This window comes from Falco biarmicus, chromosome 1 (genome assembly GCF_023638135.1).
Source record: "Falco biarmicus isolate bFalBia1 chromosome 1, bFalBia1.pri, whole genome shotgun sequence".
Classification (NCBI taxonomy): Eukaryota; Metazoa; Chordata; class Aves; order Falconiformes; family Falconidae; genus Falco; species Falco biarmicus.
This window is the reverse complement of record NC_079288.1, coordinates 120,714,109-120,731,244: the sequence shown is the minus strand read 5'-3', so window position 1 is coordinate 120,731,244 and position 17,136 is coordinate 120,714,109. Positions and strand designations below refer to the sequence as shown.

At 42.7% G+C, this 17,136-nt stretch overlaps 1 protein-coding gene across 1 annotated transcript in view; it reads left to right on the top strand.

The window, feature by feature from the left end:
- FAT4 (FAT atypical cadherin 4) overlaps positions 1-9,505 on the top strand; it is a 151,213-nt gene extending 141,708 nt beyond the window's left edge. The window contains 3 exon segments of the mRNA XM_056325024.1: positions 1,519-1,780; positions 6,013-7,628; positions 7,630-9,505. Of these exon segments, the coding sequence (XP_056180999.1) occupies positions 1,519-1,780; positions 6,013-7,628; positions 7,630-7,896 (2,145 nt within the window). The 3' untranslated portion in view covers positions 7,897-9,505.
- Positions 9,506-17,136: the final 7,631 nt, after the last annotated feature.

Here is a 17,136-nt window from a genome sequence, read left to right as displayed (position 1 = left end):
GACTGTGTGATAGTTTAGCTGTATGCCACTTGTGTTTGCCAGTAAAAAAAACATCCTATCTCTCAGGGGCAGCTTTATCAGAGTCCCTCAAACAACACATTTTCAACTAGTCCAAATTATTGCACTTCATGTCTGAAGTGTGTGCATGTATTAACCGTTGTATTTCCCAATCCAAATGGAATACATGTTAGACACATGCAGTTCAGGCTGCTGCCAAGACGTGAGCGTGGTCTTACAGCCATATTAAAGCTGATGTGTATGAACAAAGTGCTCGGCTTGCATCACTGAAGAAGTAAATCCAGAGGATTTAACAGTTTCTGGAAACGAGAGCAGCATTCTTGTAGCCGGTGTGTCACCTCACAGTTCTTCCCAGGTGAACATTATTTTTCCTGGAACAAACATGCAAGGCTTAGTGAGTTTTCAGCAAACCTGGGGCTCCAACCTTTCCTGGACTATGCGTGTGCACGTTCTGCATGCTCGCGTTACGGAGCATGGACCGGCTGAGCTGCAGCAAGGAACACAGGAGGGAAAACAGGCATCTGTCTGAACATGTATGACCAAATTGTGTAGAGTGTGGAAGGAAACTTGGAGAACTACCCTGTATGAGCTGCACACAAGTCTGTATGCCCTTAGGAGGTCAGCTGACATACCTGACTTTTATGCAATATCTGAGAAGCTGGCAGGCTTGGATGTTGTTTTTTTTAAAAAAAATCCTGTATCTTAAATGCAAAATTTGTGCTGATCTCATGTTGGGATCATTTAATAGTGACCTAGTAAGAGATTTGAAATCCTGCATCTCATGATTCAGTAGAATCCTGAGGCATCATTCCTAGAGGAAAAGCCAAAAATTTTTTCTTGGAATTTAGTAGTACCTTTTTTTTCTGAGCATCTCACAAATGTAAAAGCAGTTTGCTCAAGTAAGCGGAGTTAGAAAATTCACACGAAATAATAAATTTTGCAGCTCTTCTAAAAGGTTTCTAAAATACGACTATATTTCTGCAAAATGCAAATTATCAGAAAAATCAGATAAATGGGAACCTTGCTTAAGCCCTGCTAGGCCTATGTATGCCTAGTGTGTCATAATGGAAACTGGATGCCATTTGGGGGGGGCAAGGACAACATCTATTTACTCTACAAAGTATTTTCCACACTTGCATTGAAGAAGCAGAAAGAATTATTCTTTTATTGGTTAAATGTTTTGTCATGTGCATGCCCTATTGCTGGCCTCTCAGTAGGTTTTCCTCTTATGAGATTAGTCAGGGAATGAGTGGGTGGCAGCTCTAAAGATTGCTAAAGATGCAATGTTTTATTTAATGGCAGCCAAAGTTTTAGTACTAAATAATTAATGCATTTTTAGCACAAAACAATTGTTTGGGGAAAAATGCACCCAGGCTTATTACAACCAAAGCTGCGTGTTACTGTAGCTGTACTGAACAGGCATTACATTGGTTATCTGCGTATAGGAGTGGTTCTGTGTATATCGTTTTAAAATGATGCATTTTGTATTCTTCTGATCAGATAAAAGGTGGGAAAGTGCATTACATATCTGATGCTGGAATTGCTGGGAAAGTGGAAAGAAATATCCCAGAAGTGTACACTGCAGACGGTCAGTGGCATTCGGTACTCATTGAGAAGAACGGGTCTGCTACTATCCTGTCTGTTGACAAGACTCATAGTCGAGACATTCTCCATGCCACACAAGACTTCGGTGGACTAAATGTTCTTACAATTTCTTTGGGAGGAATCCCATCAAGCCAGCCTTTCAAGAGCACAGTTGCAGGTAATTTATATATATATATATATATTTAATATAGTGCACATAAGAACATTTGAACAGACGAAGGGTCTCTGTTTGTTCAAAGGTTGCAGAAAGTGCTGTAATTCTTTATCAGTACCATTCTTTGCCAGAAAACCGGCAATTTGAATGACTTAAGGATTGCAGACTTTGTTCCTTCAGTACGCTTTGCAGCCTTGTTTCCAAAAGCAGGCACTCCATCTGCAGGGCTTTTTGGAGGCCGGGGGTGGGTTTGCTTGCTTATCTGTAAATCAGTTATAATTTTTTTATGCTAATGGAGAAGAAAGGGTCTATTCTTTACCTGGATCAGAATCTGGAAAATGGAGGCAAATCTTTCACTTGGGCAAAAATGCTAAATGAGAACTTTGTCTCTGTAGGGGTTTGGTAAGTACTGCAGGATTTAGCCTGTTATTAATATGATTAAAATATTTCCCGAAACTCCAACTTCCTTCTGCTTTATCCTGCTGTCAAATGAAGAATAGGATTTATTTCTGAGCAACAGAAACCAAGGACAATAAGGAACCACCCTCTGACCGATGTCTAGCTGTTAAGAAGTAAAACAATCTCCCTTAAGAGTTGAAGCAACTGTCTTAAACCCTGGCAAAAGAAGTAGATAACATATATTTGATATCATTCCCCTAGCAATAAGTAAAGATGGAAGTGATTTTTAGCTACAAACTGTGAGATACTCCAGACAATGCAGGCGTAGGTTTCACAGAGTTTTTATACTGAAAAATCTTCCTCACATCAAGAATTGTGACCAGGTAAAGTATCTTTGAGTGGAGCAAATTCACATTTCATGTTTGTGTATTGTGAATTCATATGAAATGTGGTATGAAATAGTATGGGTTTACCCTTTTTTACATGTATGTTTTACGAGCAGCATATGCATGGAAAAATTGGAGGCTTTTAGGAAATCTGGAACAAAGAAAATTGAGGACACTTAACTTCTCACCACTGCCCGATGCTGTGGCAGACAAATTAGGAATGTCTGGCTTCCATTAGGAATACACAATCCAAAATCTCTTATTCATATGATTTTATTTTATTTTAATATTGGACTACATTGTGTACAACATACCAAGGATTTACAAGGGGGTGGTATAAAACTCTGCATGAACCCAGACTCAAAAATTATCTGCAGTCCTGTTAAAGGCAGACAAAAACATTCGCGGGTAAGAGTCCCAGGGCTGTGAAGCTGGTATATCCAATATCGTTTTCAAACCCAGGTAGACCTGACAAAATCCCGATTGCTGTTTATCACATCACTGTTGCAAGGGACCACCAAGCACGCTGCAAGGTAATTGTCCATTTTGCTTGGGCTCCCACCTGAACCCAAATCCTCAATTTCCTCTTTATTTAGGAATGTAAAAACAGGAGAAAATGACAATACAAGTAATGCTGAAAGAAAACACATCTCTTTTGGAATGGAAGTAATAAAGAAATAGCATGCTTGCAAAACTAGAGAAGGCTCGTTTGTGTGCCTTTAGACCCCATGACTTGCATCTCTCAGTGGAACGTGTTTGATGGTGATACCCAGTCGTATTCAATTTCTGACATCAGAGGGTGTTCAAATTTTAAAGCAATGTGCTTTGAAGATTATAAATCTGTAATATCATAATATTTGAGTATATTTACTATTTCATGACTGAGTGAATATTCACAACAGTTGTCTCTATGCTACCCATTTTTACAGAGATGTCCACAATTATTCACAAAGTTACCATTTCCTAGTAGTGGCTGTTCTTCCTTTCCAGCAATACATTTGCAGAAATGAACCTTACTCTGACACTACTAATGCATGGAAAAATTGCTCCTGTTTGTTTCACCCAAGTGCAATGCTTCCGAACTGAGTAGTGGCACTTTCCTTCTCCTCGTTGATTATTTTTAGGGATAAGAGCTGATAGAATTGGTCCTGAATAATATCCTCCTGTAAACCTGGCACCATGCAGGACATCCTAAGGAGAGCCCATCAGAAGTAAAGGAGAAATAAACACGTTTCCTACAGCAACCGCACATGTGGACGCTGAGAGCATAACTTGCAAACACATCTCCGCGTACCATTTTGACAGCTCCTAGCAGAGGTCAGCATAAGGTTGCACTACCCTAAAACCCTTGCAGAAAGACAAAGTCTGGGGAACTCAGAGAATTATTAGTCTAGCAAAAGGCTGGATTTTCCTGCAACCTCACATGCAACCACCGCACAAAGGCCAGGAATAATCCCATCTCCCTGGGCTCTCACAGCACGGAACCTCGGCGTTACCACTGGCGGGGCAGCACTACAACCAAGCTATGGGAAGTTTGGCAAAAGGCCACTCAAGGTTCAGAGACACGGAAGTATTGCCATGATTTTAGGAGACAGTAGGACAGGAGGCTTAGCTGAAGCACGCTAGGCAACTTCAGGTCAGAACAGGGGAATCTGGAAGGCACACAAGCAAAGGGGAATGCAAGCTAATGTTTTCTGCTAGCACAGCCGAGCCAGCTGCGCACAGGTTTCTCTGCGTGGAAGAGAAGTTTTAGAAATATGGGAAAATTTAGAAACAAAAGCAATTAAGTATATTGAATGAAGTCGTTAGAAGGAATATTTGCTCAAATTCATTTTAAAGACATTAAATACTATTAGAATAGATGTTTCCCTGTGGCAACCATTTGAATTATTGGCTTATTTACTGAAGAATGGAGCCTTTCATTTAGCTTCAGCGAAATGGGTCTATAAATTGAAAATGAGTCAGTTTAACAATATATTTTTAGAAAACATGATGTTTCTGCAAAATCTAATCATTTGTTCATTGCTTAGTATTTAGGCAAAAAAAAATTGCTTCAAGGGGGAACTACATTACAATAAAGATCTGAGAATATAACCTTCAGACTTCCTTCGACGAGTCTATCTGTAAGATAAGCACGCTACAATCACAGAAGTATCTGTTTGCATTGCAAACCTCAAGTCTAATCTGCTCAGTGAGTTAAGTCTTCGTGTGAGCAAACTTTTTTTTAACCAAAATGCATCTTTTAATTTCGTTATGTGTTATGTTTTTTCCACAATTCGAACTTTATTCCCAGTCTCCAAGCTTGAGGTAGATACTGCCTAATCGAGCAGTAGTTCATTCTCCTGCATGGCCTTGAATATAATTCTTGAAAGCCAGATCAGAATTTCAAACTATGTTTAGGCTTCTGCTTACAAGTCCCTGTTTTTTTTTTCATATTTAATGAAAGCAATGGGAGTGCAAATTTTGTTACAGGCCTTCTAGAAAACATGTTATTTCAGCATCTTATTTATAGGGTTTAACACGTTTTATTTACTCACCTAAGAATATTTTCGTTGCTTTGAAATCTTAGTGTTGAAGTTAAAAGCCATGTTCTCTTTCAAAATTCTTATTTGGCAGACTTAAAAGAACCAAATACTTTTTGCAGGATATGTCAGTATCATCTGTGTAAGTGCCATGCATAAATCTTCAGATAAATTTTGTAATTACTTTCTTATCTTTAATCTCTATTTCTATGCACAGCTTAGATGTGAAAATCATTAGTTTTAAAAGGTACATGTGTAGAAGTTATGTCAGAAGCTCCAGGTGTGACCAGCCTTTACTTAATCTCATTCTGCTTAGAAGCAGATTTCAGTTCCTATATAATACAAGCCCCAATAACTTCTCAAAATTTTATGAACAAAACAGCTATTACAACCTAAGAGGAAATATTGAACAGAAACAACATAACATTCTTTACACCCTAAAGGATTCAGTACAGATGATCAGGTTACTGGAACATCTGTGAATGGGCCATCCTTCTAGTGGAAGAAATTAAGTGACTCAGATCCTGCACTGTTACATGGTTAATATTGCACATATTTTTACATTAATCACAACACAAGGTGAAAATGTGGGGAAGCAACTGTAAGCTCAGTGCATGTAAGATTCAGTTGTGAAAATACGGCAGCTTCACATGTGTAACTAGCAGTGTGATTTACCCTAGACACTGCTTAAAACCATGAAATAAGGCTGTCGCCACCACTGTAGCATTGGGTTTTCCATTTTGTTGCTCTTGTGTTTGTGTTTCCCCTTTCATTTCAGGGGGCAAGAGGCATACCACAGGTCTTGTCATCTGCTGATCCAAAAGGTTTCCCCTCTAGCATCACATTGGTGCTCAGAGTGTCGTTGGCATCTCTTGGTGGCACACACCCTGCGTTCAGGTCCTGACGTGACTGTTGCTTTTTCTCCTAGGCTTCGACGGCTGCATTTCCTACATCAAGTACGGCAGGGAGAGCCTTCCCTTCACTGGCAAGCACAACCTCGCCACTCTCTCCAAAACGGACCCCTCGGTGAAGATTGGCTGCCGCGGTCCCAACGTCTGCGCCAGCAGTCCCTGCTGGGGCGAGCTGATGTGCATCAATCAGTGGCACGCTTACCAGTGCGTCCCGCCGGGCGCCTGTGCCTCCAGCCCCTGCCAAAATGGGGGTAGCTGTGAGCCCGGGGCGCACACCGGCTTCACCTGCAGCTGCCCCGAGGCATATGCAGGACAGATGTGCGAGGCGGTGGTGGCATGCCTGGGGGTCTCATGCGCCCCAGGCCACGAGTGTAGAGCGGGGATCAATGGTGGCCACACCTGCCTGCCTGCCCCGCACCCCACCGAGCTGTCCCTGCCCCTCTGGGCTGTGCCAGCTATTGTGGGCAGCTGCGCGACAGTCCTGGCACTGCTGGTCCTCAGCCTCATCCTCTGCAACCAGTGTCGAGGAAAGAAGTCAAAAGCCCCAAAAGAGGAGAAGAAAACAAAGGAGAAGAAGAAAAAAGGGAGCGAGAATGTGGCGTTTGATGACCCTGACAACATCCCACCCTATGGCGATGACATGACCGTCAGGAAGCAGCCTGAAGGGAACCCGAAACCCGACATCATTGAACGAGAAAACCCGTATCTCATCTATGATGAAACTGACATCCCACATGCCACGGAGACAGTCCCCAGTGCCCCGCTGGCTTCCCCTGAGCCCGAGATCGAGCACTACGACATCGACAATGCCAGCAGCATTGCCCCATCAGATGCCGACATCATCCAGCACTACAAGCAATTCCGGAGCCATACCCCCAAGTTCTCTATCCAGAGGCACAGCCCCCTGGGCTTCGCGCGGCAGTCCCCCATGCCCCTGGGAGCCAGCAGCTTGACCTACCAGCCCGCCTATGGGCAGGGCTTGAGGACAACATCTCTAAGCCACTCGGCATGTCCTACTCCCAACCCCCTGTCTCGGCACAGCCCCGCGCCCTTCTCCAAATCATCGACCTTCTATAGGCACAGCCCGGCGAGGGAGCTACACCTCGCCATAAGGGAAGGGAGCCCGCTGGAGATGCACAGCGATGTCTGCCAGCCCGGCATTTTTAACTACGCCACTCGGCTGGGGAGAAGAAGTAAGAGTCCACAGACCATGGCGAGCCACGGCTCCCGACCAGGAAGCCGCCTGAAGCAGCCCATTGGGCAGATCCCTTTGGAAACTGCTCCTCCGGTGGGGCTGTCCATTGAAGAGGTGGAGAGACTGAACACCCCTCGCCCCAGAAACCCCAGCATCTGCAGCGCAGACCATGGCCGGTCCTCTTCTGAGGAGGACTGCAGAAGGCCCCTGTCCCGGACGAGGAACCCAGCCGATGGCATTCCCGCACCCGAGTCCTCCTCTGACAGTGACTCCCACGAGTCCTTCACCTGCTCGGAGATGGAGTACGACAGGGATAAGCCCATAGCGTACACCTCCAGGATGCCCAAGTTATCCCAGGTCAATGAGTCCGATGCGGATGACGAGGACAACTACGGCGCCAGGCTGAAGCCCCGGCGATACCCTGGCCGCCGAGGCGAGGGGGGGGCCGGTGGGGGCACAGGCGACCGCTGCCAGCATGGGGGAGAGCTCCCTGCCCATGAAGCTGGGGCAGCAAGCGGGAAGCTTCAACTGGGATAACCTCTTGAACTGGGGCCCGGGCTTTGGGCATTATGTGGATGTTTTCAAAGATTTGGCATCACTTCCTGAAAAAACAGCAGCAGCAGCAGCAGCAGCAGCGAGTGAAGACGGCAAGGGTGGTACAACAAAGCCTGTTTCCAAGGATGGGGAAGCAGAACAGTATGTATAGGGTTTCTCTCCTGGTATTGCCCCAGCGCAAAGCCACGGGGACTGGTCAAACCGTTATATGGTTGTAGAAAAGCAAAGGTCAGCATTTGAACCCCAGGCCAGTTTGGTTGGAGGAGACTTTAAAAATAATAACCATTATGCTGCTGAAAGAGACTTAAAACATTTTTAATTTAATTATGCTTGGGTGAATTTATTTCTCCTGCATGCATTGTATTTGAAAACAAGATATTCGGCATGCAGCCTTTGAAAAGGTTTCCTATTTACCATTGTTTGGTTTGTGATTCTTAAATTAATAATGCTTTGATCTGAAAATGAACTAATTTTTTTTTTTTAATTGTGAAGGATGTGCATATTGTCTCCAGTTACTAACATGTTTTACGATGCAAGAGTATTGAGGATTTAATTTTCCTGAGGAAGTGCATGGAAGGATGGTAAATGAAGGAATTTCAGTAGTAAGGTGTCTCAGAAAACACAGTTACCATATCCTGCAGTTGCTCACATGTGACTTTATGGATGAAATCAGCTTGAATAATTGCTGGCAACAGTGCTGTAAGTCTTATTCCATACAAGAGGTGCTAGAAGCAGCTCGAGCCAGCCAGCACTTTAGGAGTTTGGTTTTTTTAATTTTCAGCTTGTTTATTTGTTTGTTGGTTTGGTTTTTTCCCTTCCCCCCCCCCCCCCCCTTTTTTTTTTCTTGTTTGTTTTTGTTATTTTTCCCTTTTTTGACAAAGTTGTGTGAGAGCTTCTGAATCTCTATGAAATGTTTTGGGATGCTTAAGCCCAGACCCTGCCCGCCCCCCCAGTGCTTCCAGTGAGAGGGGAGCGACTGGCGTTTGCCAGCCCTAGCCCAGCCAAGCAGCCTGGCTTGCAGCAGCGGCAGCAGCTCTGGTCAGCGGGAGTGAGGGGGGAAAAACCCCCACTTTCTGCATCTCCTGGGCAATCATCTCAGCTGTGCTGCTGCTGCAGCCCGTGCCTCTCCCCAGATTTCGCTCTCCCGTCTGTGCTATGGAAAGGTAGGAAAAACACTTACCTACCTCACAGGGGTGTTGTGAGGACTAATTAGTTAACTCGTCTGAAGTGCTTAGACATTATAAAGCACTATAATAAGTATTATCGTAATTATTATTAAAGCACTGCCTAGCCTTTGTGACCTTGGAGTGGCATTTTCTGCATTATATGATTTTCTATGATGGAAACTGAAGAATTATTTATTGTATAGAAGATTACTGCACTCTAGCATTATGGAGTGGATATGAGGGAAAACTACTTGTAGATTCATTAATGTAGCTTACTGTTTGTCCCAAATTCCCTGATGTTTTAAGTAAAGTAGAACCTCACAAAGTCCTTACATCTTCATGCAGATCTGATGAAACTATCATACTGTGTAAAAACTTCAATTTTTTTTTTTACCTAAGCTGTGTTTTTATATCAATATTTTCCTATGCTGAATAGTTTTCTTACTTTCAGGGAAGGTAAGAAAAATACTTTTTTTACATTTGTTACTTATGTAACATCCATATTTTTCACATTTTGATAAAATTGTAACATACTGTATGCTTTCTACCTGTAAATGCCAATAATAGAATTAAAATATTTATTTAAAATCTTTAGTGTGTGTTATTGCAAACCTTTCGTCTTTTCTCTCTAACTTCCACTCCTTGCCCTTCACTTGCACTAGCTTCTTATTCAGAAAATGGGCTTTAAGAAGGAAGGTGATGATGTAACATTATGCATTCAGAGCTCATTCACAGTGAAGGCAGTACTAGAATTGCTGTGGAAATGGAGTGACTCTCTCTGCAGACGGGCAGCACAAGCCCAGTGCGCTTCTTGAAGACCCCCCCGAGCCCAGTGCCGTTGTCCCATACAAAGGGATGAATTTCACCAAGGCTGAGGGAAGCATTCAGCCTATCCCTCTTGTATTTCACGAGTGACCTTGCTATGGTTGAAGAACAGCAGGCTTCACCTATCTCGGGAAGATGGAGAAGAGATGGTATTGTGACACTATTGAGCCTAGGACTACGTCAGAAAGTACAAAATCTACTTTCAGATTTCTAATAACACAATAAAATTGTGTTTTAGTCCATAGGGGTTTATTAGTAGCAGCTGGATTTGCATTTATTAACCAAGACTTCCACCTCTGCTTGAAGCTGAAGCTTTCCAGGACATAGATAGTTAAGAGTGTGAGAATAAGAGTTTTCTTTAATAAATCAGGAGTTGAACAATAAATAACTGCATTCCTGTATATTTATAAAAGAATAAATCAAACTTGGACAACTTGTTCGAGAATGCAACAAGTGAAAAAGTTAAGGCTGCAGCAGGAGGTGAGTTCTGAGGTTACACTTTGAATTAGTGGTATTTTGTTTAAAGAACTCAGAAAAAGAGCAATTTGATGGGTTTTTTTTATCTGTTAGTTAGTTGTTTTGGATTTTTTTGGTCAGCTTGTCTCAGAACCGGCAATGAGGAACTGGCTTGCTTTGGCTACAAATGCTGCCAACTTCATCTTGCCCCACAACAGTGAAAAGATAATGGGCCAAAGTAGCCCACATTTGTAAGTAAGTAGTTTCATCTGAAATAACAAGAGATCCGCAAATGTTTTCAGCATTTGAGAAGCTGCTGTAATTAAACATCTGTTAAAAAGCTGTATGTTTAGTTTGAATATTATCCTTTAATACAAGCTGTACCACATCCAAGCAGTGATTTCAATAACACATGAAAACTTGGACAAATGAAATCTTTTAAATGTAACACCAAACATATTGAGAACTGCATTATGCCAGTTAAGCATTGTGAGCCTGTGAAAAAGTTTTGTTAAAGGAAAATAGTACGCAATATGGACTTACACAAAATTTGTGTCATAACTTTAATGCAGTTTACAGTTTATTGAGTTGTAATACATTCCTCTAAATTTTGACACTTTCATGATAGAAGTATAGCTTACTGATTTCCTTGTTTCCCCGTTTCTGAAAAGCACAAAGATGTTTTTGACACTTAAACATATGATCCATTTTTGCCTTTTTTGAAATTCTTGCATGATGAGGATCAGAAAAGGTTTCCAAGTGAATCATGTGAAGCGGTCGTCCAAAGTTATTAGAGTTGTGAGGAATGAGCTGCATAATTCCCGTGGTTCGTCATTGGAACTGCATGATCCTGTTTCAAGATCTGGGACATATTATAAGTCACCAATATGTGGAAAGGACAAGAGCCTGCACTGCTCACTTCAGTGCACGGGAGCCTCCAAACACATCTCATGTCAGCAATTTGACTTGGCGACCTATCTTTCTGCTAGTAGCTTGCAGGGAGGCGCTCCTGTTTCTTTCCTGTGGGATGAGGGAGAGGAGTGTGCCACTGTCCACCTTCTTCTAGAGGGCTACAGCTCCATTGTCGTTGCCATCTCAGATGGGCATGTTTTATCCTGGTGAGTAATCAGACAAAAATGGACCAGGGATAAGGCAGATTTACTCGGCATTCTCTTGTATACCTATGAAAAGCAAAGCACAGTCAGGTTTTTAAGTACTGTAATTTCCGCTTGGGGGATAAATTACTAAAAGAAGTGAAATGCAGATTTGTCTGATTCAAGACCTTCCAATATTTTTCATCAAAGTTAATATGTTTTAAACCCCACAAAATTAATAGAAAGGCACGCTACATTAAAAAGTAACGTAAAGTCCCACATTCTGGTCAAAACACACACTATTGACAAGCAGACGACGAGTCTGCGTTGCAGGCCACAGCCTGTGTCAAAGAGTATCAGCAGAGCAAAACCCAGCTGGAGCTGCATTACTCCAGTCTGGAAATGGGAAGGCTTGGTTTGGGAAGGGGTTGCGGGATCTCACTGATGCTTTCAAAAACAGGAGACTGAGCCAGACGTTCCTCAGAGTTGCACGGCAAAAGGACTAGAGCTTTCGGTGGTCATAAGGTAAATTCCCATTGGATTTGTTTGAAATTATTCTGGCAATGGGAGCAGTTAGGTGCTGGAAGAGATTGCTCAGCGGTGTTGTGGCATCCCTGTCCCTGGAAACAGTCAAAACTTGCTTGAACAACACACCGTTGAACCTCATCTAGCTTCATAGCTGGCCTTGTTTTGAGCAGGGCGTTGGACGACAGGACCTCCATTGGTGTCTCCCAACCTGAACGATCCTGTGACTCCAGGTATGTCCAGCACCCTCCATTTCCTTGTCCTGTTGTCATAGAAAGAAATGGGTGAGACATGCTGGCCAGGGGCACCACTCCTCTCGCACCAATACATTTGAAGGCCTTTCTATCGGAGTCACAAATGAGGAGTGCAAAGAGCACCTTGAGCTGATATCAGCAAATTAGCTTCACTGCGGTAATTTACTGTATTTCACTTATTTCTTCTGTGCAACATTGACCGTATTTAATTTTTGCCAGCCAGCTCCTACAGGTGATAATCTCAAGTGCCCCTGAGATGATGTATTGTGCGCTTTTACTGATCACCTCCTGTGCCACTTCAAGAGTACTGTCCTTTTTGTTGTATTGTAGTTTATATTTCTGAAGTGTAGAATTCAAATTATAATATTGTCTTTCAGTGTAAGTATTTAATTTTAAAATGTTGCTATGTAAAGGGCACTTTCTTAACTGAAATCCATAAAAGACACCTAATAAATGTTTTCTGTTGTGGATCTTTTGAAATTTGGGAAGGAGAATGAGGAGAAAAAGGTGATTAAGAAAAAAGTGCTCTTTTTTGAAGTAGGACTGAAGGAAGAAGAAAGTGAAAAGGTTGATTGATCTCTCTGCTTTCTCATACTGGCATTTGACTTGTTCACCCTTTTATCCTTTTCCATGTCCAGCTATGTACTCATTCAACAATCTTTGCTCTGTGAAGTCAGTGCTTTGTTCATCCCAATGTGCTCACTTTGGTTTTCTATAAATGACACTTAATGAGGATGACTGACAGCATGTGTTCAGGTTGTCGATGAGCATGACAGCCTGTCTTGTTTTAAAATTTGGATATTTGCACTCAGTTGGCCTTTCCTATGTTTTCATAGAATCATAGATAGAATGGCTTGGGTTGGAAGGGACCTTGAAGATCCCCTAGTTCAAACCCCCCTGCCATGGGCAGGGACATCTTCCCCACTAGGCCAGGTTGCTCCCAGCCCCGTCCAGCCTGGCCTGGGACACTGCCAGGGATGGGGCACCCACAGCTGCTCTGGGCAGCCTGGGCCAGTGCCTCACCGCCCTCACAGCAAAGAATTTCTTCCTAATATATAATCTAAATCCACCCTCTTTCACTCTTTCAGTTTAAAGCTCATCCCCCTTGTCCTATCACTACAGGTCCTACTAAAAAAGGCGGGGGTTTTTTTGGTTTTGGTTTGTTGGGGGTTTTTTTGGTGTGAACCTCACCTTTCATTCAGCCAAGCCTTACAAGGGCTTTTTTTGGCAAACAAATCCGATTGGATTCTTAGTCATTTTTACAGCCTTGTATTTTTTTCCAGTGACTTCCAGGAATCATCATCCTTCTGTACTGAGATGAGCAGCAGTGAACAGCGTGTTTCTAAGCTGACTTTAGTGTTTAAAAGTACCTTTATCCCTGGTCTTCACAAAGTAAATTCTCAACAGAATCACTGTTCAATTTTAAAGCCCTGTGTATTTCATTTGGGAGCATTTAAAAAAAAAAAAAAAAAAAAAAAAGTAAAAAATAGCATTGTAGTAGCAGCAGGCGAATTTTTGAACAATTTCTAAAATGTAAGGGGAAGAGTCTACAAAAGCAGTGCTAGAAGGTTTGGCAACCTGCTAAAACAAAACCACCACGGGGCATTTCAGTTGACTGCATTCTCCATTGGGATGCAAACAGTAAGAAGCGTGTCCGCCGCTAATGATGAGTAGTGCTGGATGTTTAACCAGCTAACGACGAGGTGCCCTCAGCAGAGATTGTGTAGAAGCCTCCTTGTGCAGGGTACCGGGCAGACCTGGCCACCTTGCAGACCTCAGCCGGGACCTGCTTCTGACAGCACCCGAGGCCAGAGGCTTTTGCAGCATGCTTTGGGTTGTCCAAGAGCCCTTGCTGAGGGGAAGTTCAAAAGCAATACTATCTTTTGCTCAGACCAAAGTGATGAGCTGGTTTCCAGGGGCTGCTCTGAAGTAATTCCGCATGGATGACCAAAATCTGTTCCTCTAATTTGCCATTTATTGGTAGGGAAGAAAAAGGCGCTCAGTCTGTGGTTCTGAGGAAGTATTTTGTTTTGGGGGATGGAGGCAATTTTCAGAAGTTTCCACCAATGTGGTTCGAGCTCCTCGCACCCTTTTTCAGCTGAGAACTCACGAAGGGCTTACGGGAGGACCCTGCACGGCGCCTTATGTCAGTCCAACAGCCGCGTGCTCTGCCTGTTCTTTGTGGTCATCATGGATCATATTGTGGCTGCTTGTAGCTCTGTCATCCCCTCTCTTACACGATCTGCCTGCTTCTCTGCTTTCAGCATGGGTCAAAAGGACGATCCAGCAAGGTGTTGCTTTCCCCTCTCCCTTACAAATGGAAAGCACAACTAGCAATAGGTGGTGAAAGAGTAGAAATGGCTCCTCCTAACCACCGGTAAACAGGAATGCTGCAGTAAATGCATTTCACTAATTTAAATCCTTTCAGAGCGAGCATTTTCAGGGAGTCATCAAACAGCATCAGCAAGAAGAAAATGAAGAAGAAAGCCCCACAGCTGAAAATTTGTTTAAGTCAGGACAAATCATCAGCATACCAATTAAAAGCCAAAATCTTTACAGTCTTTCTAGAGTTCTGCCTGAGCCCCAAGGACAACGTGTGATATTTCAGGTAACTGATATGTGTCAAATACTGCACTAAAACTGTCAAGGGAAGAAAGTGAGACAGCTCAGGGTGGAAATCAGAAAGCAGTAGCCACTGAAGTTCAGAAAGTTGAGTGTGAAAAGGTGTGCCAGACTGAAAAGCTAAAAGTAGAAGATGAGATCGAGGGAGCAGCAAGAGAAGACCATGATGGAATGAAAATTTTATATATTTTCCTCAAGGACTCCCACTCTCATCAAACACCCTCATTACCACCATCAGCATACACGAACTGTTCAGGTGTGTGTGATCGGCAACTATTGTGCAGCCTGAAAAAAAAAAAAAAAAGAAGTCAACAGAAACTCTTTTTACAAAGGAGGATGGTTTTATGCACGCATGCATAAATTGATGCGTGCACATAACAACATATGTGTGTAGACATTTATGAACATGCTTTCCATATGGCAATTAATACCTTCCAAATTCCCTGGCAAGACTCCATGATTAGAAAACAGATTAGCAGCCTCTCCACCCCCAATAATAAAAAAACAAGCCACTGTTCCATATAATTATGTGCATTCTCTTAAAATACTGTGACTCTTTGTGCAGCCCATCAGACAAGGAGTAAGGAAAATAAACAGGTCCCTGTCTTGCCGTTTGTTGGTTTATTTCCCCTGAGTCTTTTAAAAGCCAGAGTCTGATTTAGTAACTAGTGTTTGTTCTTGCATATCTTGCGCAATTAGCTAAAACAGCAAATTAGGGAATAAGAAATAAACATTAATATAAAAAACCAAACATTAATATAAAAGAACATATACCAGATGAGAAATGGATATTGTTGAGTCATTCAAAAAGCATACTTTGGTGTAATGATCTAGAATGCTTCCAAATATGCATTGTAATTTCCTTTAAAACAACTCCCTCTTAATAATCTAAGTCTTTATTAAAACAGTTTGTTAAACCTTGGCAAAGACACTGACAGCATCATTTTATAAGAATTCCTTGTATTTTGTAGAAAGCTAAGTGAGAACTAGAATGGTTTGTCTGTCTTAAAACAACTGCTGGTAAGCGTATTAAAAAGCAAAAGGAACAATTTAAAAGCATTTGTTTGCACCTGTAGAAATCATTGCAATCATCAAAACAGGCTGGACTTCGCAGAGCTGCATAATATCATGCGGCAGAGAAGACCGTTTTTGTGATGATGTGGAGATAAGGCAGGTAAGACCTCCCTGCTTTGTAGAAGGGAGTTACAATTGACAAGGCACGTTATTAGGAAGAAAGTTACTACACCACAGTGCCAGAGGCAGGACGCTGGTTTTGAGAAAGAGCAGCGAGCTCTGATACAGAAATCCCACCCTTAGCCTCAGAACACTTGGACCAGGCTCGGGTCCCAAGTGCAGCCATCGCTTACAATATTGCCAGGACAGCACTAGTAACTGCCTCTGAATTTCTGCCTAAATATTTATAAGGGAGAAAATTCTTTTGCATGATGGGACATCAGTCTGCATCTCAGTTTGAACCTGTTACTGTCACCAAGAAAAAGGATAGGCAAAAACTTGTAATCTTCTCAGTGTTCCTGGCACCTCTCTTGTTGTCCATGTTCTTTTAAAAGCTTTTTGGCAGAACAGGTGAGCAAATAATACTTCTGGAGGGCAGGAAATAAGCAGGTTTTCTAACAATGGCTGCAGAAGCGATGACAATCAATAACAAATATTCCTTTTCTTTAGAAAACCCAACGTGAATGTCTTCCGAAGGAAGTGACAGAGGCTATGAGGACAGTCAAAGACGTTTCTTGGCTGTTGTATGCCTCTGTGCCAACACTGTACGACCTCAGAACATGTTCCCCTTTCCAGAGCCAAGAGCGTGTCAGGGCACACAACTGTTCCTCCAGTTGTATACTGATTTTCCAGTGTGTGCACTGGAAAGGGGTCACCTGCTTGTTAGGTGCTGCCCCGTCTGACCCACCACGCAAGCAGCGGAGCGCCCTGACAGCCCAGGCACTGCCACGCAAACAGGTACCAGGTCAGAGATACCAGGGCATGGTTTCATCTGACTGCTGTTCTGGTTTTGAAGTACAGCTTATATAGGCATCACATGCTGGAAACTAGATTTTGCCTGAGATTTAATCAAAGCATTTAAAGGTAACAGGATGTGAGAAGGCAATCCTTTAAAAAGCTAAAACTTAATGTATCTAAGCTACAGGAGCACCCCAATGTTTCAGCAGTAGTATAAAACTGCGTAAAACTCTGGCTTCCCAGAAATGCCACAGGAAAGCCAAATAACCAGAGTATTTTATCCGTATCAAATACACTTCTATTAAAATTACCCACAGAATCTACAGTGCACTGGCTCCACGAACAGCACCATGCAATCACTCAAAAGCACAGCAAGTGGAAAACAGATTCTGATGGAACAAATAGGTCCCAGAGGATGACAATTGTTCCCTGCTTCTCCTGAAGGAGATCGTTCCTGCTAAGTGCCAGTGATGCCCAA